At 40.1% G+C, this 26,415-nt stretch overlaps 1 protein-coding gene across 1 annotated transcript; it reads right to left on the bottom strand.

Moving 5' to 3' along the window:
- LOC136439819 (transducin beta-like protein 3) lies at positions 1-25,818 on the bottom strand. Its single transcript, XM_066435433.1, has 25 exons — positions 25,715-25,818; positions 25,384-25,435; positions 23,273-23,368; positions 22,618-22,662; positions 22,177-22,324; positions 21,574-21,658; positions 21,058-21,150; positions 17,484-17,637; positions 16,583-16,682; positions 15,795-16,012; positions 15,246-15,387; positions 14,377-14,435; positions 14,107-14,213; positions 13,526-13,667; positions 12,834-12,905; positions 12,306-12,395; positions 11,627-11,695; positions 11,287-11,357; positions 10,265-10,421; positions 6,267-6,325; positions 5,522-5,625; positions 4,257-4,328; positions 3,540-3,698; positions 1,453-1,543; positions 1-980 (listed from the first exon to the last, which is right to left on the bottom strand). Exons 1-25 carry the CDS (start codon positions 25,741-25,743, stop codon positions 449-451), a joined length of 2,946 nt encoding a protein of 981 aa, XP_066291530.1. The 5' UTR covers positions 25,744-25,818; the 3' UTR covers positions 1-448.
- Positions 25,819-26,415: the final 597 nt, after the last annotated feature.

Below are 26,415 nucleotides of genomic sequence, written 5' to 3'. Positions count from 1 at the left end.
TATCTTCGAATGTCTAGCTTTATTGTGTTTCGATGTCATGCTAACTCAAGGCTATATCAATGTACAACGTATCAGTGGTATCTTTTAGACTCTAGTCCAAAGTGTGACAGAAATGCTAACAATATCAAATTTAGTTCCCATGCCCTCTAAATATTTGGCACTGTAACAAAAGTCATCATATATATATATATAAATACATGTGTATATATATATTCCATCATACTTCCCGTGATTTTCCTTCTATCCAACTTACCAAGAAATATCTTAGAAAATGAAGTTATGCATGAAATCAACAGTGTTTCTAATGTGATACAGACCATGGATTCGGATTAAGTAATGTCCTGGTCTTATACAAGGCATAAACATTTAGTAGTGAAAAATAAACAAAATTTGGAAAAAAACAGACCTGAATCACACCTAAATTACCAGACAAATGTTGCTTTTTTTCCTATCTAGAACTTAACTTTCTCCTCTTCTTATTTGAAATCTCTGGGGTTTTCACAGGACATGTTTTGTTTTTATGTCCCTGTTTGGTGGTGGCTTTCCCCTTTGCAGGTCCCTTAGTTTTGTTGGCGTCAGATTTCCGCATGTCGGCCAGAACAGCATCCCAGTCTTCATCTGAGCTGTCTTCTTGGCTGGAGTTTTTCTTTCCCACTGATTGTCCAATATCTTTAGGACTGCTACTTTGCTTGGTAGTGTTTCCAGTTGCTGGCTTCAGGGGCATGTCTACGATCATGACTGGGGCTTCTGCGTCTGACGAATCGGAGAAACTTTTCTCAGACGAGGAATCGGATACTGTGATTTCTTCTACTTGTTTTGTTGGTTCAATTCTGGTGATGCTTTCCTCTGTTTTGATTTGTTGAGACGATGCGTTGGGCTCCTGTCCAGTAGGGCCTGAAGTGAAAGGCACGTCTCCATTGCTAGCGTCCTCTAGGTTTGTATCTTCATCGGTCTGCAAGGATTCCTCTCCGTCTATAGATCTACATGTATGGGAGAAGAGAATAAAAGTATTTTACAAGAATTACATTAGATTTATGCAAATAGGTCATCATTCAAACAAGTTTGTTCGTTTTTGCAAGATGCAAGACATGAAAACAACACAACGTATCTACAGAGGTCAAGAACATCTAGCATTAGGAAATCATATTCATAACCCTAACAAGCTAAAATTAAAAAAATAAACTCACTGAAAATACTATATCTGCAGTCAAACCTGTGTGAGTGAGTGCATGAGTGAGAGCGTGAGTGAGTGTGTGTGTGTGGGTGGGTGGGTACGAGAGTGAGTGGGTGTGAGTGGGTGAATGAGAATAACCAGTAATCTTACTGTGACTTTACACAACATACATTCAAACATAAATTAATGGGTATTGAAGATGAATAAGGGTATCGTATAACAAGGATTACAAGCATTACATGGAGACTTTGTTTGTGAAAGAATGTGGTGGTTCTTACCCTTGATCTGTGGCGGTCCTCATCTGCTGCCAGGTGTACTCCACAAACATGGCCTGCTGTTGGAGTCGGTTCAGCCGCTGGAAGTGTCGCTCTGAAACAAGCACAGACGTGGAGGTATTAAAGGTAAAGAACAAAGTATGAGGCTTTTCATTAGCTATTAGTTCAATGCGGCTTCGCCAGGATTGGGTATTTTTGGTCATGCACACTCCATGGGTACCCCCTACTCTTCTCAATACGTGTGTTGGGTTCTTTTACGTGCAGAGTACAACACGCCGGGTATTCTGTATCACCTGAGGTACCAGCCCGACTGCGGGTAGGATTGCCCGATGGGAGGTTATATGCATTTATCGCAATTCTCCTACATCGAAAAGTTGCCTGGTACACAAGGGGAGGGTGGGTTGAGATACTATTAAGCTGTTGTGTTTCCCAATCCTGTCTCTGTACATAGCATCACGTATTGTCATCAGGCATGTAATCTTCTGTCTGGTCTCGCAGATAGAGTTTTCTCATCTTCATTTCAAGCACACTGATTACATTCCGCCGATTGCCTCCATGAATATTAATATTGATCAGTCTTCAGAACAATAGGTCTAGGACCAAAGGTGATGCAGAACACACCGTGTTGTATTTCATTTATGTCATACCCACCAGAGAAAATACACATTTCAATGCCAAATGCGCCAGAAATTGAAAAAAGTTGGTGTCCTCAAACAAAAAATTGTAACAGCCGCACATTCCAACGCCCAAATCCAGTATTTGAATGTTCGACAGCAGCGCACTCAGCGCACTTGAAATGCATTCTAAATATTCTATGGAATCCCGTGCGATAACCCAAAGTTATCACACAGTCTGGAACACCCTTACCGAACGTTTTTCGCGGCCCGGGTATGACATATAGTAAGATGATTCTATGCTTCTGCAATAATGTTATTATAATTGTTTTATCAACATTTTTCTTGTCATCAGTTACGACTTACATATGTATTATGTATATCATGGCCTACAGAGTTTCAAATGAAAAAGCACAAACTACTACAAGCCTTGGTTATATTTTCATTGTTTTTGGCAGTGACCTTTCCACACCAAAAACATGACACCACTTATATGCATTTCCATTGTACTCATTGTACACACACACACACTGAAATTTTAAAATATAATATCAAAAAACCCCTCTAACTGCCAGGAAATAAATGAATAAATTACAGTTTATCTAAGTTATAGAATCTGATGTCCTTTTTTTATACCCAAGGACAACACATACATGATTGTACATGTGTAACAAGGCCTGAAGTCTACTCTATAGCTACATGTACATGTAGGTTACAGGTTACATAAAAAGTCTAAAATGGCGTATATTTGTGATCGTACTGCAACTATCCTATACATCTAGTCTTTGTACAGTGAGTCGACAAGAAGTGGAGTTCTTTTTGGGATGTGTGGAGAAGAGAATGAGACAGCATACCTTCTCCCTATTTCAAAAACATTAAGCTCACTCAATCAGACAGAATGTACATGTACAATGTATGTGGGGTGAAATTGTGCCCTGCTATTGTTGAAACAGGGCACATTGGATATCCACAAGGTGTTTTCTATGTGCCTTCAACACGCCATACAAGAATATGGCGCCCTGTATGATGATGAAGTGCTAAAGGCAATCAAAAAATATCTTTGCCATGTTCTGTTCTTACTTGATGTTTTAATCTACAAAAGAATGTTCCTCATTTAGATTCTAGACGTCTGAAATTTGTTGCAACCAAGTACAGCGGACAGCTTTAAACTATGGTTAAAGCTAGATGTGCAAAGGTTACATATGTTACAGGTCGTTCAGTGTAATGTCGGCTGTCACGCTGCCTGCCTGCAAAGCTGGCATGTTACACCAAAGGGCGGTTATATTGGCTGTATTTCTTTCCTTCATACTACTGTGCAGTGGCATGTCTGTGGATTATAATCTTCTGTTACGCAATAACAAAGTCATTGTTAGAACAAATCAAAGACTCCGATTGGCTGATATCAATGATGTAATTATTGTTACAAGCTTGATTATGTAAAGTGCTAAGAAGAACACCCAGGCCCACATTCCCTACCTGTGTAAGGCACTAACCCCTCGATGGCAGTCTTGATGCTGGGGAACTGGGCCAGTTGGTCTGGGGGGAAATTTTTCAGGATGATAGATAGAACAGCCTGGGCCTGGTGGCAGTTCCTTGAGTTGGTGTTCCACTGGACCACAAACTTTAACACAGAATCTGTAAAGGCAGTACACAGTTTATTTACTTCGTTGGTTTGGCTGATATATACTATAAAGACAAACAATTACATTATACTCTTGAGGCCATACCAATTCACCTCCTTGGTTTGCAGACTTTTAAACAGAAAATAATGCAATAGGACAATAAACAGTCATGTAGAAGCTCATTGACCTTCTTAAGTTTAAAGGCAACCAAAGCAATATTAGGGCCAAAAAAATGGAAATAGTAAAAATGCTGAAATCTTAGAGACATTTACTAACACTGTTAAGCACACTTGCGTAATAACTTCATACTTTAAGCACTTTAAAACTGCACAAAAACTAGCGGTGCGATGATCCCCTTAGATTCGTGAGCCTGCAAAAACCCCCGCAGCGATTTTCATTGAATTCTCAAATCAAACCGACGTCATATTTTTGCATGATGGATGTCACTTTACATTGTGATAGTGTTGTCCTAACTAATAATGACATATATAGCAAAAAAATTATGAAAGAAATTGGCTTTCAAAATCCAATTTTCGGGCATATTGCTTGGGTTTCCTTTAACGTGACTTACCAATTTGGTCCTCTCGAAGTTTTTTCAGAGTCTTCTCCAGTTGTGACTTGCCTTCAGGATTTTTCAAGATGTCTGTAACAAAGTCAGAGTATTGTTGCAGAGTTTTATACAGAACACAGTAACAATTCTTCTGAATAAGATTGTTCTGCACATTCTATGATCTTTGTTATCATTTTTCGACATATCACATTTTGCAATACCTCCATTAAGGCGTTCACAATGAAATCTTGAATGACAGCAACATTGATTTCTTTCATAATCAGAGAAAGAATTAAAATCACAGTGCACAGGCATGCACAGACCTGAGGTAAACAAGTTTAATTCAGGTAATACAACTCCTTCCCCAAAAATCCACAAGACATCTTCTTGAAACAAGAAAGGGAAAGTGATTATTCCATGTCAATTTTGTTGCACCTTTGCTATATCGCCAATTCTCATAATTCCACCAGGTGCCTTCAGACCACCACATAAAAAGACGGTGACTAACCAAGAATTTACAGGAAACTACAGCGGGAGCATCAGTAATCCCCGAGGTATGCACACTTCAGATATCCAGGTGTTCAGGACATTCTTGAGAAGGCTTCGATAACACCATTTTGCAATGTTGTGGTCTTAGGGTACCAAGACTTTAGTGGAATTATGAGAGTTGATATAATTAATTATTTACATGTGGTTGTAACCCCTTATACATTTTGTATTTCCCATGGATTCCTACAGTGTAAAGAAAACTAGTCAGTTTACATCAGGGAATTGGAGTGATTTGGAATTTCCAGCAAAATTGACAGCAGCGTGTAGCTCTTATTGGTGTAACAAGTACATTGGATGTAAAAAGTATTATTCTGCAATGTTCATAGCTCTAGATATCATGTCAGCAGGCTGCAGGCTATTTGAGCACCCTGCTGAAATGAAAAGCTAGCCTGGAGATGTGAAATCACAAAACCCGGGTCTAAAATTGTTAATGCAATGAATTCAGCAATTTAGCCTTTTTGGGCTGCGAAGAGATTCAACGAATAAACCATTAATTTATTTATTTATACCGCGGCTCTAAACTTCTACCCCACGGGGTAGAACTGGCATGGGAAATAGCAGGTAACCTGCGGGGCTATCTTCAGCTTGCGGGGATAACTTCTCCCCGCGGGAATTAAAAGTTGGGTAAGATTACTACTAAGAAAGGTGTGAAAGGCGGGTCAGAGAGGTGTGTAGACTACTAAAACATCAGCCATGTAATAGTGGCAGTACTATTGTAAATCTGGATAAAACCCTACCTGTAACAATGGTCAGTACCCTGTACGGCTGCTCCAGCGTGATGGCCAGACCTATGGCCTTCAGGAACCTTCCCTCATGGATCAAGTTGGACAATTCCTGCTCCCTGTAAAATAATCTTGTGGTTAGGGTTGTTGACTTAGAACTTGAAGGTTCTGGGTTCGAATCCCTGGCAGGCGCCAATGTTGTGCACTTGGGACAGGCACTTAACACCTTTTTCCTCACTCAACTAAGGTAAAAATGAGTACCTAGCTCATGTACATGTAAGGAACGTCCTTTTGGATGGGGCATAGAGATGGAGGTCGCATGTTTGACTTTGAGGACAGCCAAACCACAAGCATGTCAAAGTACATATCACATATAATGTACACTTATCTAAACCAGTGTGAGAGGTTAAAACCTTACAATCTGGTTCTGGTTAACTTGACATCTTGAAAAGGTGATAGTCACCTGTTTTGCTAATCTTTCTTTATAATATTCTGCTACCAACACACAAAAAAATACAAAAAACAAAGGTATGCTAAGAGATAGAATCTATGCATTCAGCCAATTGTATCAAGACCCCTCTGGATCTGATAGAGTCATGCTTTCAATGAAGTAGATTGTTATGATCAGCATTATCAACTATAACTATTCTATAGGGTCGAGGGCTAACAACTGTTTACTATTCATAAGATGGCCTCTCCCCCCTACCTGACCTACATGAATAATAAGAGCCTAAAGTCTAGTGATATTGATCTGACATACTTAAGGATGAGCTCCTCAGTTTTTGTCTTCTCTTCTTGCTCCTCCTCCTCTGTAACATCCTAGAACAACACAAACAACAATATACGCTACATGTATAAACAAATATGATAAGCAGTATAATTGCATGCTACTGAAATTTCATGTCAACTTAAGCTAGAATATAAAGACACACTAGCCAAGCGTAAACCTGCTGTTATACCACTAGATCATGGTTTGAATCTCGTCCTACCTATAAGAGATCTGAGCCCTGATTTGCATGCAGCTGGAAGAGGTTCCAGTCATTTTGATGGGATGTTATTGTTAAGCAGAAGGGAAGGACAACTCTGACAAGTTAAAGGTTTCCCCCACGTACGCTTATAAATAAGACAATAGTGCAGGGCTCTAGCCAGCGCCAGTTTTGCCGTAAATTTATGGAACTTTGCTGCGTGTTACGGAAAAAATTCAAGACCAATCCGTAAACCTTGACGGAAAAAAATCGGGAGAAAAGATATAGACAGGGCTTGAACTTTTGCAAAGATCTCCAGAAAAGAAGCGGAAGTTTGAAGCAAGGTCGATTCAGGCCATTTCTATCTTCCGCCGGCGGTAGGTGACAACCCCAAGGTGGCTTTATATTATAGGTAGGTGACAAACGGAGGCGCGGAGGTTGCCAGTGGTTCGTGGGCCGAGAGAAAATCAGCATCGTGTGCCCCCCTCCCCACTACTAGTGCCCCACTACAATTCTGGCCGGTCGCATCGGGCTGACGTTTTTTCGGCTGTTTTCCCCGGTTCACCGCTAGTTATAGCCACACAAAAAATACTCCGGTAGTTACCAGGCTTTCCGTATTTTTTTGGTAAACCTTGTTAAAGTTTTACGCCGAGTTACACGCACTCTTCCCGCGAAAACTGGTGTTGATAGTTTTAGACCTCAGAATCAGATATCATCTACCAACTAGAGTTCCACGAACACATTATCTTCGCCAAATAATCAAGGCTTATTAAGGAGAGTGATTAATATTTACATGCTTATCACCCCCAGCAAATTTGATCATACACCATACCATTTGAAAGTTACGATTTGGGGAGAATGAGGCCAGTCTAGATAGGGATAAAAATCATTTGGTGGTACAGGACTAGTATATGTGTATAGTGTGCTGATATATGTTATAACTGGTCATCAAAAATATTGAAAGTTATGATTAGATGGTACAGTCAACATATATGAATAAAATAAATCTTTACTCCATATTATACACATTTTGCAAGACATACATGTGACTTGTTCATACGGTGCTAGGTAATACCTAGCAGTGGTGCAGTTTTGGTGCAGTGTACCCTCTTAGCAGAGGAGTGCTGGTTTTTGACATGTTTTTAGGTGCTTTTGTCAGGCTTTCTATTTTGTCCCCTTTCCGTTATGTCTCCAACCATGTGTTGGACACAAATGGCTAAACTGAACACGTTAAAAACCAACCGGACCCACACATCTGCTTGGAGTGTAGTGAGACTGTCCCAACTGTTTATTTATGTGCCCAATTCGTTTATTTATACTTCTAGGCAAGGCCCTCTGTTGACCTGTTAGCAGCAAAACACTGTCACACGGCCCACTGTGAAATGTGCTTGGATTTACAAACTATCCTTACTAATTATGCAGATTAGCTCCTGTTTTCTATAATTATACATCGATTGTGTAAAGCACCATCTGAGCTCTCTACATACCAAACTTCATGACGATCTGTCGACCCCTTCTAAAGTTATTCATGTCCGAAGGTCAAAACAAAAACACCCACTGCAGTTCTAAACAAGCCGCTAGGGGGCCCAAACTTACAGAACTTACTTCTTGTGGCGTGAACTATCTACCATACGAATATCATGACCATAGCACTTTCAGAAAATATGCCACTAAATTTTGAAGCTCCGCTGCAGTACCTTAGGTACTCGCTAGAAGGCCCATTATCGAACTTGACCTTCCTTTCCGTAAACCCTACCCATCCACTCATTATCATACAGATCCATCAACAGCTTCTTGAGTTATGTTGTCCACAAGAATTACACATCCACACAAAGCCCGCTGCAGTACCGACGGAAAATGCCAGGAGAACCATTTTTGAACTTGATCTCTGTTTCCACAACATCTACACACCTGCAAAAAATCATGAAGATCTATCAACGTTTCCGTCACTTTTTTCGCCTACATACAAACGCACAAAAATTAAAAGTCTGCTGCAGTACTGTTGAAAAACGCAAGGTAAACCATTTTTGAACTTGACCTTCCTTTGCACAACCACTACACACCTACCAAAAATCATAAAGATTCATCAAAGGTTTCTTGAGTTATGCTCTTGACATACATACAGACCCACCAAACAGCTGGCTCAACCGAAAACATAATCTACCCCGAGTACTATAGTACTCGGCGAAGATAATAACAGCGTTCGTTCACGCCGCGTCACGGAAAATCGACCAATGACATACAAGTCTCGCGGTTCACGAGAGGCGCGAATCCGCGATTATCAGAAATTGATATTTGGTGCGAAGATGGGGCTTGAATCGACGAATTTTGATCAAATCAAGTGAAAGTTACCGGAGAAATCGACCATGGAAAACACGGAAGGAAAATATTGAACGTCTTTAGGGCGTTCTGTCCAAAGTAGGGTGTCTCATTTCCTACTATATTTAGTACAGGGCGCAAACGGGCCCGGTAGGACACGTCGACCGGTGTTGAAAATGTTTTATTTCTGCCGACTTGAATTCACGTGTATATTTGTCAAATAAATAAGAAAGTTTTGTGGTGCTAAATTTCATTTATTTGCCGATTGTATACAACGAAGGCCCAATTAATTTTTCACCCAAACTTGCCCCTCAAAATGCTGGAGATAGCGTTTCAGAGGGTCTAGATTTAAAAATTTCCCGGGGGGGAATGCCTCGCGCCTTCGGCGCTCCATATGTTAGGTTTGTACAAAATTTTTGGGCTTACGGGATAAAGTTTCAGGCTGGCTAGAGCCCTGCTATAGCGGTGCATCCGGGTGTGAGCTGTCGAAAATATGTCCGTTCTGAGCTCAAAGGATACTCTTTATAAATCATATACAATGTTGAAATATAGTAGCAGAAGCCTTAAGCTGGACATTGATAAATATAGAAATTAGAATGAAAAGGATCTTGGTAGATGTCTGTATGTGAGGTGAAATTGTGCCCTGCTATCAATAAAACAGGGCACATTGGATATCCACAAGGAGTTTTCTATGTGCCCTCAACATGCCATACAAGGATATGGTGCCCTGTATGATCAAGAAGTGCTGAGGGCAAAACGTTGTTCTAATAAAAATGCCCTTAATAATAGCTGGTAACAACATGTAGTTGAGCAACCTTGGCTGGACTGTAATGTCTATCCATCTTTTTCTAGCTCCACCTTCGGTTCTTTACAATGTACATCTTGCTTTATTTTGGGAATCGAATATTTCTCAGAAGAAGTAACGATGCCAAACTTCTGAAAGTCTGTTTGAACACCATTTCTAGGCCGTTAAAATGACTGTGTCACTTGGAGCCAATCAGAAGTCTCACCTATAATTTTAGGTAAATATTCCAATGGCAACCGTTTCTCTTTTAATGAGTGCTAGAATTTTCTGTGGTGGAGTGTTCAAAGGAGCAAACAGAGCTAGAATAGGATGGATATGTGGCTAGCCTTCCCTGCATGTCAGTCGGCTAGTCAATAACTACATCAATATTAACACAGGTAGTCTACTGAAACCAGCTCAGGGGCGCACCCGGGGGAGCCACACGCTGAAATTTCAACCACTTAACGCCCAGACAGACTCTTACAAACGTTCATTCTTCCCCCGCACAATCCCAGAGTGGAACGCCCTGCCTGGCGCAGTTGTTACGGCTCCCACCGTTGAGTCATACCGCGCCAGGCTGGAGGCCTGCTCGCCTTAGCCTGGGACCCCCCCCCCCCTACTTTGCCCTTCTGGGGGTAAAACAAGTTGAAGTTGTACCAGTAAAATAAATCTATGAAAAAAACACCTCACCTTCCACATGATGATGTTGGAGTCAGCGGCTCCTGAGACCACACTTGTCTCTGCGCTGTTAGCCACGAGCGACCAGATCTTGTCCTCGTGTTGGTCAAACGTCTGAACACACTCGTTGTTCTTGATGGTCCAAAGTTTTATCAGTCCGTCTGACCCACTGGAACAATAGGGGAGAAATAATATTGTTAACCTTTGACCCCTAGAAACAACTGGTTCATCACAGCCTTAAAACAGCTGTAATTAATTAGTATTACTTTTAGGGAAACAAAACCTTTATCAAAAAAAAATTAGACACACCAGCTAGAATAAAGCAATGAAATCCCTTTCAATAACATTTTTGCACTAACTCGACTAATATATTTTTTCATTATCCTCCTGAACCTCCTAACATGTATATTGAATGACTAGATTTGGAGTTTAACAGTACTGTATACATGTACATGTACTTTTTAGCTGTGGACAGTTGCACTAAGAAAATTATACTGGAAAAAGGACAGTTCAAGAACCAAAAACTTAACAAAGTTGGCTCTGTGTAGCGGATGCAATTTCAAATAACGGAATATTGCTATCACTATATTCTTCCTCAATTTTTGGTAAATAAACAAATATCATACATATTTGTTACTTGTTAATTATTTGGTTGACATCCTTTCCAACTATTAGTTAGTTAAAATCCTCCCACACCATTATTGATGTATAGGGCGGTGCCCATCTCCGTTTCATAGCCCTGGGCCACACTGTTGTGCAATCACTGTAGCAGGGGGCTAGTCCACTGGCAGTGAAGTGTGTTCAACTTCCATACTGTTTCACAAGTATGTACCATTTTTAAAAAGTCTTTGGTATGACTCAATGCGCCTCTTGTCCAGAGATGTCCTACCTGGGGCTTGAACCCCAGACCTTCTGATCCAAGTAATTGGAACCAGATGTGGTGAGAGACAAAGGCGCAGACCACTACACCACAGGGACACCCCCCTTTCCAACTATAGTGTTACTATAATTATTATTATTGTGAGTGCACCAACCTTGAGAGCAGCTGTGCTCCTCTGCTGAGGAAAATCACCTTCATGACGGAACAGTCATGACCTTCAAAAGTCTACAAAACAACTCAGCATGGTCAATAATCACAATCTCTGTCACACAATGTCACAAGCTAACACAGACAACAACCAAATAATATACACCATTTTGGACCAATCTACATCTATGTCCTACAGAATGTTGCCATCTGATTTGACACCTTTTATCATAAACCTGTACCATTTAGGGGTTTCTATCATGGGTTTTCAATATCAAAGAAAAGTATGATTAGATCTTTCCTATAGATAGTTGTGAGAAAAGTAAGGTAGACCTTTTCAGACTAACCTTCAGGCATGTGAAGTCAGTGAGGGACCAAATTTTCATAGTCCCATCGGCAGAGCTGCTGGCCACCACCTGGAAAACACAAGGCACTCAGAGACGGCAGACTTCACCCCCTTACCCATACTGCTTTGCAAACTGCTTTTCTGTTGAGCAGTTATTTCTCAAATCAGAGATGCTGATGCTGAGAAAAGTTACATCTCTTTAATTTTCAAGCTAATATAATTTGAGAAATGTCAAGCTACATTTCAAACTTTCAAAGCCCACAAACCTACATGTATAGTCATACATGTAACCTATGACCAACAATGCATTTGGTGAGGACTTAATTTGAAGAGAGGGAATGAGGTTTTCGCTGTGTTTCAAGTCAGCCATTGGAGCGATTTTTGTAGAATAGTAGTAAAACAATGTAAACGCATATTTGCAGTGTCATGATTTTGCAGTGAAGATGTCACTGCAAAAATAAAACCACCGCAAACTTTTCAAGGTTTACAGTACCTTTGTCTATACCTGTTTTAAGAAGAGAGAAGAAACGTGTAAATCATAGATTAAGTATAGCGTAGTTTTCTTAGTATTTTCTTTATATTCTAATGCATTTAGCCCTTTGTTGGGCATGAATATGCAATAAACTTCATTGTCATTGTCATTATTTACTTGCACAAAAGTTTTCTCAAAGTTGCCTTACCTGGTCCATAGGAGAGAAGTCCACACACCAGATGCCTCTCTTGTGCCCTCGCAGAGTACCAAGCAGGTGTAGGTCATGTGCTCTCCACAGCTACAAAACAGAAATACAGCACATCATTCTGTGATGCGCAGCACCACCTAGCAGCTGTACTCATTACTGCATCTACATGCTGGTCATTTACAGACTTATATTTTCCATGTATTGTTGTCATGTCCAACTCCTATATCTGCCTACATAGGTCAAATTCTTTGTACGTCATTACAAAAGCGAGACCAAATCATTCAAACATGGCTATATTGACATATACAGTGTTGTTGATAATATTTTGTAGTTTTAACTACATATGATAGATAAGTATTGTACCAGGTATATACGTTTGTCCACGACTAAAGTTCATTCATCTATATGGTTGAAAATACACATTAGTTACATTACACCAAATATTACCAGCTACATGTAGTATCATTTTGTAAAAAAGTTCAAAGAAATGTACTCCAGTATATCTTGAAGATGGAAGAAAGATCTCACCTTGATTGTGCGATCCTGCGAGCCTGTAGCCAACAGCTTGTCATTGGGTGATGTGGTAATTGAGTTGATGTCCTGTATATGAGTAGATCACAATTAGTACATTACAATCATGTAATAGTCAAAGGACACTACCTAAAGTGCCATCTACCAAGAAAAGAGAGTACTGCAGGCTGCTAGGATGCTGATTACATGGCCAAATCAGGGCTCTAGCCAGCACACATCATTTCATTATTTGACGAAATTTTGTTGGAAATGATGGAAAAATTTTAAGACCATTTTGTCCCATATTAGAGGAAAAAAATCAGTGGGTAAAGATATAACCTACATTAGCATAAATCTGCAGAGTTACATAAATCCGGGACTTTGAAAAACAGTGGGTTTGAGAGATCTCTGGTGCAGCACCCCAGGTATACACAGTTTAGACATACAGGAGTTCATTATACGGGGGGATGTTGGGTTGGAGATCTGTTTGGACGTATCTTTTCACCGTGGTAGAATTATGTGCCCTGGTGGAATTATGTTAGAAATTTGAACAAAATGACAGATTTGTTGAGTGAAAAAAAAAAAAATTTTTTTTATGTCAATGGGAATTGGGATGACGTAAAAAAATCTTAAGCTGTCTAGAGCTCTGGACCAAATGGAAATAAACAATTTAATAGTGAAAAAGCAACAACCATTTTTGAGAATCACACCTTTTCGTGAGCCCTCTCTGTAGCAGTAGTCTGTAGTTGAATGGGCGTGTCTTCCACTGTCAACAGCTCAGCCTGGGAGGGGACGGACCACAACTTAAGTGTGGTGTCCACACTCACACTCGCCACAAACACAGGCTTCAGTCTGTCAACAAACAAACAAACAAATAAATAAATAAAAGCACAGTCAAAATGGGCTGTATTGGCAGAAAGACCAAATGCAAAGATACTCTCAATACTCTCTTAATGATATATTTGGTCCAAAAAAAAGATAGCACAATCTATAGAATTCAACTTAAAAATTATTTTCATTCATCATTTGGCTTTTCTATTCATAACATGGCTTTAGTATATAAAGGGCTGGTGATTTCATGATGAAAATATGTAATATGGCACATGTATCTGTTTTGGTATCATTTTTTATTACATACTCAGTTGTAGATACTGAAAATATTTTCTTCAGATATGCCATAACACTGACAAGAATCTACAATATGTGCCTTTTAAAACTTTGTAAAAATCATACTTATCACTTGTCCAAACATCATTTACTTCAAACTTAATTGGTAAGTCCTTTTTTTTACCTTGCGCATGTCACTGCACTGACTGCATGGGTGTGGCCTGTTCCCATGGCAACACAATGGACCTTCCCAGATGTGGCATCAAACCTCCACAGCCTGACAGTGTTATCCTGCAAGTAAAAAACAAAAGAGCTTTATATAACCTTTTCCCTGCTTCTTAACTGTATTACTGATACCAACTTGGTGTGTAAAGGCAAACCCAGTAAGGGGAATGTTAAAAAGTATACAAAGTTGAAAGTAAATTTTGCTTGCATGTAGAAAGTACAGACTTACCTTGGAACTACTGGCGAACAACTGGCCTTTCTTGAACACACTCAGACTCAACACAATGTCTGAAAAAAATCCATAAATATGTTAAGTGTCTATCACAATAAGCAAGTTAACTATGGTATCAGTTTATCACTGTCCAGAAAAAAGACACCCTGAACGTTATTCTAAATTCAAGGAATAACTGTTGCAATTACTGAAAAATCAAGTTTTTGCAAACAGACAGTCACCAAAATTCATGTTTTTATGCACTTTAGATTTGGCTATTCAAAATTGCTGTCTTAGCTGACCTTTTTATTTTTATAAAATGATCAATATTAGATAAACTCTGACTAATCTCATTTCGCCTATCCCTCAGTCTAACTATTTCACCGTTGGGGCACCACAGAAGATCTGACAACTACATGTAGTTTTCTCCACCCTTCTTGCTTTTCTGTTTCAATTTGTGTCGACATTCAACTACTATCAATACAAAAAAGTTTGCAAACTTGAATGTTGAAACTAGCCTTGTCAGTCTAACTGTACTACTGTCTATACACACCAATTTTGTCCGAGAAGATGAAAGAATGTCAATCATTTTTTATCGTCATTAGCAAGAAGAATGATGGACTGATTTTCAGGGAAACTCTGGGTTTGATATATACTGTAAATGCAGAAATGTTCGCGATGGTTTTATGTTTGCGGTTTTCGCAGCGAATGTTTCACCGCAAACTTAAAACCATTGCGAAAATTTTTGTCCAATACTGTGGGAGTATGTGACTATAGTGCTGCCGCAAACTTAAAACCACCACGAACACTCCATTTTCGCCTTAGCGCGAAATAAAAACCACACAAACTTAAATGCATTTACAGTAGACTGTACAAGTAGATGTCACCTGTGTGGCCGTACAGTATCTGACAGTCCATAGTGGCCAGGTTAAACACTCGGACCTGCTCGCTGTTGGTTGCCACGGCGATGTGCGAGTCATCCTCTCCCAGAAACTTGATGTCCAACACTTCATCGTTATAACCCACTAACTATAGATATACAACAAGAAACATTTAAAAAATGTTATACTGTGTTCCAAATTAACAAATCTCTATAACATTTTTGGATGAGCATACATTATTTGTACTGTAGCCTTTATCAGGTTTAAAAGACCAAACATGGAATGAATATTACAGAAAGTGATCTCGAAGCAGTTTAACTCAAATAAACAGTTGAGCAAATCTTCCACTGGTGGTGATGACAGAAAAGACAGATGCTATGTACAGTATTTACAGGTTCATTGTACCAAGGAAATTCCCCTAGCTCTTTTTGACAAGTACAATGAACAGTGGTCTTCAGTTTAACATCCCGTCCTCATCAGAACTGCGACCCTGTAGAGTAGTGTGCATGAGGCAGAATATTTTGATAGGAAATGTTGGCCATTCCCAGTACATACCTGTTTTGTAAGACTGAAGTCCTGTAGTTTGTAGAACAGGATGTTATGATCGTATGTAACCGTGGCGATGGTGTCCGTCTGTGTGTTCAACAACGTTTGAGTCAGGAGGTACGACTGGTCATGATCAGGTTTGGACTGGTTCTCACTGGTTTCGATCGAGGGTCTTTTGTGGGAGAACACGCACCTAGACTTCTGTGCACTCCATACTTTCAAAACCCCTGAAATATTCCACATTGAATCAGTCAAATAGTGCTCCTATTTCAGACACTTATTTCAAGCAGTAGATATGTAAATGACATATTGTCCATAATAAAAAATTTCTCAACTGTCAAATCACAATATTATAGAATGATATACTAGTAATCATAACTTCAACAACAGATAGCATCCTTTAGTTCTTATTTTATTTTAATGAGATTCAACTTCACTTACTAGGCCCACAAATTGAATTATGAAATGCACAATACACAAGCAGCAGCCTTCAAATTGGTAAAACAGCCTCAAATAAAACCTTCTGGGGGCGTTTGCTCCTGCATAATTTACCAGCCAATCACGTTGCCTCTTGACCATAACAAGCCATCTAATTGGCTAGTAACTTGAATAACATCAAGGCATGTTCTGAGGTAGTATGTAACTGGTTGACAGTTGGCTAGCACTAATTGATGCCTGCAGAACAGATTGCATGCTGTTTTCAAATAATTCCGATAAAAAACAGTCAAACAACATTCTAACACAAAAATGTTCTACAAGTGAGACTATTCAGTAAACAAAGTTAATACAACTCCCACCCTTATTTCCTGCTGTAACAAAATGGAGGCCATCTTCCTTCTCAGCAGACAGGTGTGGGAACTCCTGGTGCTCGGGTAGGAGTACAAGGGACTCCACACTCTGGAACAGAACATTGCAGTTGTGGAACAGTCAACTACATGTAACATGCACACAAGGGATGTCTAGTACATCAAACTAGGATTGTAGGTTAGAATATTGGCTGTCTTTAGGTATCGATTGAGGGATGGATAAATGATTGTAGGATAGAGGGACAGAAGGAGGGAAGGATGTGAAGAAGGAAGGGTGGACAGAAGAATGGATTCCGAAGCAAAGATAGAGTGATGAAGGTATAAGAAGGGAAGGAAAAATCTGCTTATCAAAAATGATTGAGTGATGAATTTCTTATTCTAACATGTACGTCTTGCATCTGTATTTTGATATAACTAGACGTGTATCTGTTTATTAGCTACAATGCTTACAAGAATGTTTACAAGCTACTATCCTATGCAAGCTAAGGATGCCCCACATCATACTGAAATCACCCCACCATGATTTGAGAAGAAAAAATGTCTGCTCTTTTTCTTTTCTATTTAGAATACGACATTTTAGATGAGAATGTAAATTACATTTTTAACTTACAGGAAATGGCCTCAGTTGAAAGGAATAGCCTTAGTTACAAGGAATGGCCTCAGTTAAAAGGAATGCCCTTGTTTTCACCCCAAGGAGGAGGGCTATCTCGCACAATGTCTTGACAGTTCTTACCCCTATACCTTCACCTTTACCTCGTCCCATCCTCATGCCTGAGCACCTACACGTATAGCACCCTTAAATTTCTGTGGAGATCAGATAGGCACACATCATTGGGCTTCGTGGCAAAACATGTTAAGGTAGCATTATAAAGCTTCCAGGTGATTTCTGTACCTCGAACACTGGAATGGTCTTGAGTACTTGGAACTTTGTGACGTCCCACACTGTGACGATGTTGTCCCTCCCTGAACTAAGAAGTGTGTTCCCATCTTGTGTGAACTGTAGGGACGTCACTGTGCTGTAGTGTTTGTCCAGCAGAGCTATGCACCTGGAAGAACAACATAAGATAAAGTATAGGTTCATATATGTTATCATTCACAGGGCTCGAAATAGTGGGTACATGTGCACCCAGTGCACCCAAAATTGGAGCTGTGCACCTAATTTTTGACTGTGAGTGCACTGGTGCACCTATATATTTTTGTAGCCTATAAGGTTAAGGTACCATTGTACACTAGTATACAGAATATTCTTGAAATGTAAGTATAAAAAACAGCATGATAACTTTTTCCTGTACTTTATTTAATGTACACAGACAGGAGAGCTATGCCAAGTTGTATTGGCCCGTATGGCATTGCTAAAGCAACAAATGACAATGGCAGTCGACTAATCACCCTGGCTAGCGTAGCAGGAATGAGTGTGGGCAACACGTTCTTTGCACATAAACGAATTCACAAAACTACATGGACATCCCCAGATGGGCGTACCAGAAATGAGATAGATTATATCTGCATAGATCGCAGATGGAGGTCAGCATTACTTGACGTTCGCGGCTACCGGGGGGCCGACATCGGTTCTGACCACAACTTGGTCATTGGAAAATTTAGAATCAAATTCAAAAAGCAAGCAAAACAAAACAACACACCAAGACCTTTTGACGTTAGGAAGTTGGAATCCTCAAATGAGGTCAATACACGATACAAAATTGACATTCAAAATAGACTTGAGTCACTACAGAGAAGTGAAAACATAGAAGAGCAGTGGGAAAACATAAGTACTGTGATTACCCAAGCCGCTGAGAAACAGGTTGGTCGGCGCAGAGGCACCAAGAGAGAACGCTGGATTTCTAACAAAACTTGGGAACTTATTGACGAACGCAAAGCAACAAAGTCTGTTAGGGATCAAACCAAAACAAACAGTGAATGGCAGATGCATGATGCCCATTACCGTCATCTAGACAAGTGTGTTAAGCAAGCATGTAGAAAGGACAAACAGAGGTGGTTAGAAGAAAAACAAGAAGAAGCACAAAAAGCTGCAGACAGGAATGACTCGCGCACTCTTTATCGCATTGTAAAAGACATAACCAACTCTAAAGGCAAAGAAACTACAGCAGTGCCCATAAAGAGCAAAAATGGTACAGTCCTGACATCAGATGAGGAACAAGATGCCAGATGGGTCGAGCATTTCCGGGAGGTTTTAAACCAGCCAATACCAGAAGATCTGTTAGTAATTGAGGACAGTGACGTAATAAACAGTATTGAAGTAGACCAGTCACCTATAACAGAAAGAGAGGTAGAGGCAGCCATCAAAAGGTTAAAAAACAATAAGGCAGCAGGGACTGACAACATAACTGCAGAGTTACTCAAACATGGTGGTGAAAGTCTTCTCAGTGAACTAACACACTTCTTCAATAGAATTTGGATGACTGAAACGGTCCCAGATGACTGGAGACACGGTCTCATAGTTAAACTTGCAAAAAAAGGAGACCCTAGCAACTGCAACAATTGGAGAGGGGTGACCCTACTATCCGTACCAGGTAAAGTCTTCTGTAGTGTTATCCTGCAGAGGCTCAAAGACGAGGTCGATACAGTTTTCAGGGAAGAGCAAGCTGGTTTTAGGAAAGGAAGATCGACTATCGAACAGATCTTTGCCCTTCGCAACATAATTGAACAATCCCATGAGTTCAGAGCATCACTTGCCATAAACTTTATTGACTTTCGTAAAGCGTTTGACTCTGTGCATAGAGACACACTGTGGAGGATTGTAAAATCATATGGCATACCTGAGAAATACATCAATGTATTCAAATCCTTGTACCTAGACTCAAAGTGTTGTGTCAAAACAAAAACAGGAGCCACACCTATGTTCGAAGTAGCTACAGGAGTCAAACAGGGATGTATTCTGTCCCCCTTTCTGTTTGTTATTGTTATTGATTTCTTGTTGAAGAAAACCAAACAGACAGGGGATGGTATAACCTTTGGCGAGGGGACATTAAGTGACCTCGACTTTGCAGATGACTTAGCTGCATTGGCCAACAGCTGTGAGAATTTGCAAAACTTCACAAACAACCTAGCCAACATAGGTGGAAAGATTGGGCTCAGGGTAAGCGGCGAAAAAACAAAAGCCATGACAACTATAGAAAACCCTACACCAATCCTACTTGACAACAAACAAATAGAGTATGTCGACAGCTTCACATACCTAGGAAGCACTATTACTAGGCACGGTGGCACAGAAAAGGACATCAAAACTCGCCTTGGTAAAGCCACGGGAATGTGGCAATACTTAAGAAAAATTTGGCTTTCCAAGCAAATCAGCATACCCTTAAAGTTAAAGCTTTTCCAGTCCATTGTGGTACCGACAGCTATCTACGCATGTGAGACGTGGAAAAGTACCACAGAGACAGTACAAGCTCTAGATACTTTTCAACGCAAATGTCTGAGATCAATTCTTGGCATTTCATGGCGAGACCATGTTACAAATGAAGAGCTTATGCAAAGAGCAAAAGTCCCCCCTCTTAGCACAATTGTAATGAAAAGAAGATTAACCTTTGCCGGACATGCGTGGAGGTTACCCGAGCACAGAATAACTAGAATCGCCATGACCTGGAAACCGAAAGGCACTCGTCCGAGAGGACGGCCTAAGGTCACTCTCAGGCGAACACTGCAAAACGACGGGAAGAAGCTGGGATTACATTCATTGGAGGAAATGGCAGCAGCGGCACAAGACCGCAACCTTTGGAGAAGAAGTATACGAAGCCAAGTTGACCTATGCAACAAAGTTGCGGGAGGATCTAAGGTCTAAGGTCTAAGGTTATTTAATGTATTGTTTGAAATTTTGAAGTTAGCTATAGAATTACAGATTGAAGTTCTTAAGTTAAGAAAGGCAGTAGCGTTAAGCTTTGTAATTATGTTCTGAAGAACGTTCAACTTTATTTCATCTGGTGCACCCAAAATTCTTTTTGTGCAGCCAATTTTTTGAGTTGGGTGCACCAGTGCACCTATTCCCAAAGATGAATTTCGAGCCCTGATTCACCTTGTTGTATCAATACAGCCAGTAGGTACCCATCTGGGTAATGAGGCTGTTGTAACATTGCTCAAGGCACCCCTTGAACAAAGTACCCCCATTTTATGTCAAATCCCATTAGCATGCTGTTTTATGGACCATGCAACTCAGAGCCAATCATAACTCTTACCTTTATTGTGTCAAATTTTCAAATGTCAATCATTTCTCTATTAAAGGGCACATGCTATCATATTCTACCTTGTACATATGTACTAAAATTTTCCATCCATAGATCAGATACATGATCATTGGATGGAAAAAAAGTATCAAACTGTTGCAATTTGTGCCCATTGTGCTAGGGGGAGCCAATAGAAAGAACATCATGCCACATCTCAAAAGAAGATGACAGCCTTTACATTAGCCTAAACTTGAAGCCTTTACTGCTGGCTATTTGAGCTACACTTACTTGCTGGTGTTCAGGTCCCACACATGGATCTTGTAGTCACTGGCTGCTCCATACACTTGGGCCTTGGTGATGTCTGGATGGAAGGCTACCACACTGACATAAATAATAACATGTCGTTACCAACTTTTGATATAGAAACTGGCATCTATCATGTAATATTTTTAACATTCTGTTTCTAGCATTACAGGTTGGTTTACTTTAACAGGATCAATAAACAAAGTTATACACCCGGCATTAACTTTAGTTTTAAGTGGATAGAGCCCTTGAAATACAATTATGCAACTTGCAATTTGCAAAAGTGATTTTCAGGATTTACAAGTAGAAATGATATGAACTTGCAATTTTAATCTAATACAAATTTTAATGAATTGCAAGTAAAATTTTTACAAACTTGTAATTTTGCAAGTAACCCCAAAAAAATATTTCGTACACTACGACACATCCATGACAATTGCAGGAATGTTGTTGATTCGCTGTCGTGAACTCTTCGCATGACAACTGTGACAGGACCCTTACCTGACCACACCCTGACACCCCTTCAGGTTGTGAGTGCAGTACTGCTGGATCACATGCCATACTTTGATGGTGCTGTCTGTTCCACCTGCAAGGTCAAAGGTTAGAATGGTCAAAAGTCAGGGGTTACATCAGCCAGACTTTAATTTTTCACTACATTCATTATATTGTAAATTTCTTTCTTTGCTCTTCAGTTGGATTTATCTAAAACAATTTGAGGTATGTGTACATGGCATGATGGGTTGGTGGGCTTGCTTCTCACCTACAAGGTATAAGCCCAAAGGTCACAGGTTCTAATCCCCAAAATGCTCAGGAACATTATTGTATTACTTTACTTCTGCTACAACCAGGGCTGCCTGAAGGACTTGTCCCTCCATTCTGGGACGGAAATTTTCATTGTTGAGACGGACAAAAAAATATCAGTTTCATTACATGACAGCTTAAAATTACAGACTTAACAACAAAAATTAGCAATATGAAGGAAGGAAAAAATTTTAAGCTGGAGACAGTCCTGGTTACAACTGATACTCCCGCAGCAGATCATGTATTACAATGTACACATAAATGAAGGTACTTTAGAAGTCAGGCTGATGAAGATGTACACACCTGTGGCAAGCAGGGTGGAGGTCATGTCAAAGGTCATGAAGGACACAGGGCTAATGTGGATGGCCCTCCAGGTGCGCACACACCTGGGCGGAGTGTCAGTCCAGTCCCACTGACGCAGCAACAGGCTACGATGGGCTGTCACCAAATGCTGCAAGTGGGGAGGGGGGTGTAGATGACAAATAGTTTTACCGTTTTCTGTACCTGTATTAACAACAGTATTGCCAGTATAACAACCCTTCTGCGTAACATACCAGCTTTGCAGGCATATGCCAATGGCGGGCTAGATTATGGCCTGCTAAACTTATAGCTAACATTTCTACATGCCCCTACAGTACATGTTCTTGCACACAATTCACTTCCCTATATTTATTCAGAAAGAGATAGAATGAGGAAATAAAACAAAAATAGATATGTAATGATGTATGTAGAATTTCTTTTTACCTTGTCATCTGGGCTCACGGCAAAGCAGGACAAGTCATCGTCAGCCTGTGGAGGAAAACGTTGGAAAAGTTTCTTTGGTTAATACTGATGGTACGACAATGGAAACAAATGGTACTTAATGGATAGTTGCATGCTTTATTTCAGATATATATGTATCATGTTCATTCGAAAACTAAGTTGAACAAAAAGAATAGATGCAATGTCAAAACCACAATGTTTGCGGGAAAAACATATTCATCCTATTCTAGCTCTTTTTGCTCTTTTGGGCACTTTCCTGCAGAATAGTCTGGCACCCTTGAATGGATCTAGAGAAATGACTGTCATTTCAATACAAATATAAAAACCTATATATACTGATTGAGTGAATGTATACTATTAGTATTAGTAATCTAAATATAGACAAGATTTCTGATTGGCTCAAAGCAAATTTGTAACAGGGTTTGAACAAGCATTTGTAAGTCTGATCCCATATAGGTAGCTTTGAGAAACATCTTATTTCCGAAATTATGCAGAAAGCATGGGCCAAACATTTAAATGGGGACAAAGACCAGACTATACTATGTGGAAGCAATCGTTGGAGCAAACCGGAACAAAAGTAGGATGGATGATCCATACCAGACTATTACAGAACATGAAAAGACCGTAGAAGTCTCACCTGTTGTACAGATGTCTGCACCTTGCCAGTCTGAACATCCAGCACCTGTACCTTGGAGCCACAGGTGCAGAACAGGTGTTTGCCATCTGCAGACAGCTGAAAAATTAGCATAGTCACGAAATCATCAGCTTTAAGGCGGCTGCAAAGGGTCAGAATCACTCATGTAGAACCGATTGCCGGACTTGCCCGAAGTCTAATCTATTCAAGAGGCCGGCCCAGGAGAGTCCTTATCTGGCCAAGCGGGGCGGTGATAAGCTGCACCACCTGTGGTGCGGGACGTAGGTTGGGTCGGGATCGTATATCTTGCTTGTTTTTCTCTGGTTGAAAGGCAATTTAGAAAGCATAGTGCCACTCTATATACCACATAACAATAAAATTGGAGAGTTTGTTGCACACACTCGTGCGGATTTATCTTTCCACTGGAATTTCTCAGCCGATATAACGGAAAGATCCAACAAGCCCCGGACGTCTTGTGTCAAACATGCAGGGCTAGGGAAACTCCGGTTTGGGTTGATACCTAACATTGAGGAGGTAAGCATGGTTTTATATGTGTATCAAAGCTTTAAAATACGATTAAATGTTTAAGTTTTTATGTTGAAACAATCACATTTATACCCATAACATTAAAAGTAAATGCATCAAACACTAGGATCTAATAAATCTGTACTTGTTTTATTTCCATCTTTGATACATTTGGTATAGTCCACAGTTAGGAGAAACTAGAGTCAATCAGTCAATAACTTTTGTAATTGGAGCTTTCATCGACATTCTCATCAGTAAAGTAATTTTGTGGTCAATTTAATAGCTCAAAAGACTTTTGCACCCACTTTCGTGGTGTTGTTTGGTATTATAGTCCCAGTAGTACATCATTTTCCCAACACATTGAACCAGGACGATCATATGCTTGCTTCTGATTGGCGCCTGAACCTGCCGACCCTGTAAGCAAACACCAGCATACCCGCAGCAGGGAGCCCCCACCGGGGACGGCTGGATCACGCCAAGGCATGCATATATGCATATATTTAACATCGGCAGACCTCGGGACCAACCCAAACTCCTTTTTGTGACTCTCTTTTCTTCGGCTATGGTCGTGATATGCCATATTTGGCGGTACCACGTGGTAGTAACATGCTTTCTTTGTGGGGTTAATGATGGGCTTTTTCCGTAGGGAGTCCGCCATGGCCGTACGCGATGCCGCAATTTTGGGAGGAAAATAAGCTTATTTCTTGATTATACTCTTAAAATGAACTACATATGGGAAAACTATTTCAGATTTTCCATTAGCCAGGGTGTCAACAGTTTATTGAGACCTTGATATTTGCAGGATTTGGCCATTTTACGTTAAAAAAACGGGCCAAAAAAATAGCGGCCCACCAAACCGGAAGTACCACTTTGAGCTGCATTCTTGCTATAATTTTTCTCTTCCTCCGAAAAAACACCGCCATTTATACAATCTACACATGTACAGGTTTCTGTACGTTATGTGTAAGTTTCATTAAGATTGGATGCATAATATATATGTTACAGCGTTGGAAAGGGACCGACCCTCGCGACCTCGATCCAACGTCCCGGGAGGCTTACCAGCCCCCTTAAGTATTGTATCAGCAAAAATGTTCAACTGGTCCGCTTTGGAGGTACATGTATGCAGTGGCAGCTGGTCACATACGTACAAAATCAACTTAATTTCATACAGATACCTTACACAACAATTTTAGTCATGAGTGTGAAAGTCATTGTCCTTAACAGTTTGAGCACTGTTCTGGTTGATTTCGCACCAACACTTTGCAATTTTTGATTCGTTTCTTTTTTTTTTAATGCACCACCACCACCACCGGCCGGCTTAGCTGTGCACCAATCCTCCCTGGACGAGATGCCCCACTGGGGTTTTGTCCAGTATGATTAAGATTAAAATTAAGAAGATTAAGATCTACTAGTAACGTTATACTGTTCAACCAGACCTGAACACATTGACGGAAGAAAATGGCGGAAACAATGTGGCTTAGGTTAAAACACATCTAAAAGGATGTTTGTACTGATTATATGGTATATAATTTTTTAGTTGCGACTGGTGGTGGTGAGGGGGCCGGGGGGGGGGGGGGGGTGAAGCATACCTGTACTCTTCCTCCCGTGTAAAAAGGCTCGATCTTCCCTTGAACGGCGAAGCTGTGAATAAAAAATTGATTCTTTTAAAACGAGTATGACATCCTATCACAACGAATTATTAAAGTGCGTAACGGTAAAAACTTTAGGAGCACGTGTTTTAAAGATGCATGCATGCACGTGCCATATGCAACTAAAATCAGCCGAGCTGGAAAAAGGTCAATGATCCACAGTCCAAAATCAATTCTACAAAAAGTACAAAATGTGCTGAAAGTGTAACACCCTACATTACCGTCTCAACTATTGAGTAGCTGACTAAAAAACAGAAAAGAACCAGCTTACTTCTTTTTGTGAACTTGCGCGACGGCCATGTTTGTTTTGACCTCTGACCTACCTAGGTATTTCCAATGCTGCCACCTTGCGACTTATGATATAAGTGCAAGAAAATGAAAACCGTAAGGAACTAGAGTTCGGTGACCTCATACCTCCATAAAATGTGTAAAGCTTTTGTAATTTTTATGTAAATGACTTACATATTTACATATTTATGCATGGTAATGTCCACCTACAACTAACTTGCATATGTCACAAGTATGAAAATCCCAACCGAGGGTTTTAGTCATTTTTGCATTAATTGTGTAAATGAGTTCCTCAAAAACGCCCCTGGCCGCTAGGGCCCATAACTTGTTTGACTTTTTTCCGAGCACGAGAGCTATCTACCGCCCCAAAATCGTGACCATATAACGAGATATATAAAAAGCGGAAGTTCCACTGCAGTACCTGACAGTATTTTATTGATTTTTAAAACCGACATACCCATTATTGAGCGGTGTGGTCTTACTTTTCTTAAACCAAAGAATTTATTAGGTTTTGTCACTGCATAATTTTGTCGTTTTATCACACGTTATTACACTAGTACTGGTACTTTTGTCGGATCACGCTCCTGATTGAGAGGATATTTCAATTATTACACTGGTCAACGACACCGCCTGCATTCCTCACTGGCTAATAATAAATTTCTTTGAAAAAAAAAAGAAACAAAC

The sequence above is a fragment of the Branchiostoma lanceolatum genome, chromosome 8 (assembly GCF_035083965.1).
Source record: "Branchiostoma lanceolatum isolate klBraLanc5 chromosome 8, klBraLanc5.hap2, whole genome shotgun sequence".
NCBI lineage: Eukaryota > Metazoa > Chordata > Leptocardii > Amphioxiformes > Branchiostomatidae > Branchiostoma > Branchiostoma lanceolatum.
Note: the sequence above shows the minus strand (reverse complement) of the source record. Positions and strands in the feature narration are given on the sequence as shown.

Bases quoted from the DNA above. Each gene is read 5' to 3' on its own strand.
- LOC136439819 (XM_066435433.1), bottom strand. From the start codon at position 25,743: ATGGCCGTCGCGCAAGTTCACAAAAAGAA. The intron at 23,369-25,383 runs GTATGCTTCACC...CTAATTTTTCAG, and splicing joins ACACGGGAGGAAGAGTACAG to CTGTCTGCAGATGGCAAACA. The intron at 1,544-3,539 runs GTAGGGAATGTG...TGCTTGTTTCAG, and splicing joins GGGGTTAGTGCCTTACACAG to AGCGACACTTCCAGCGGCTG.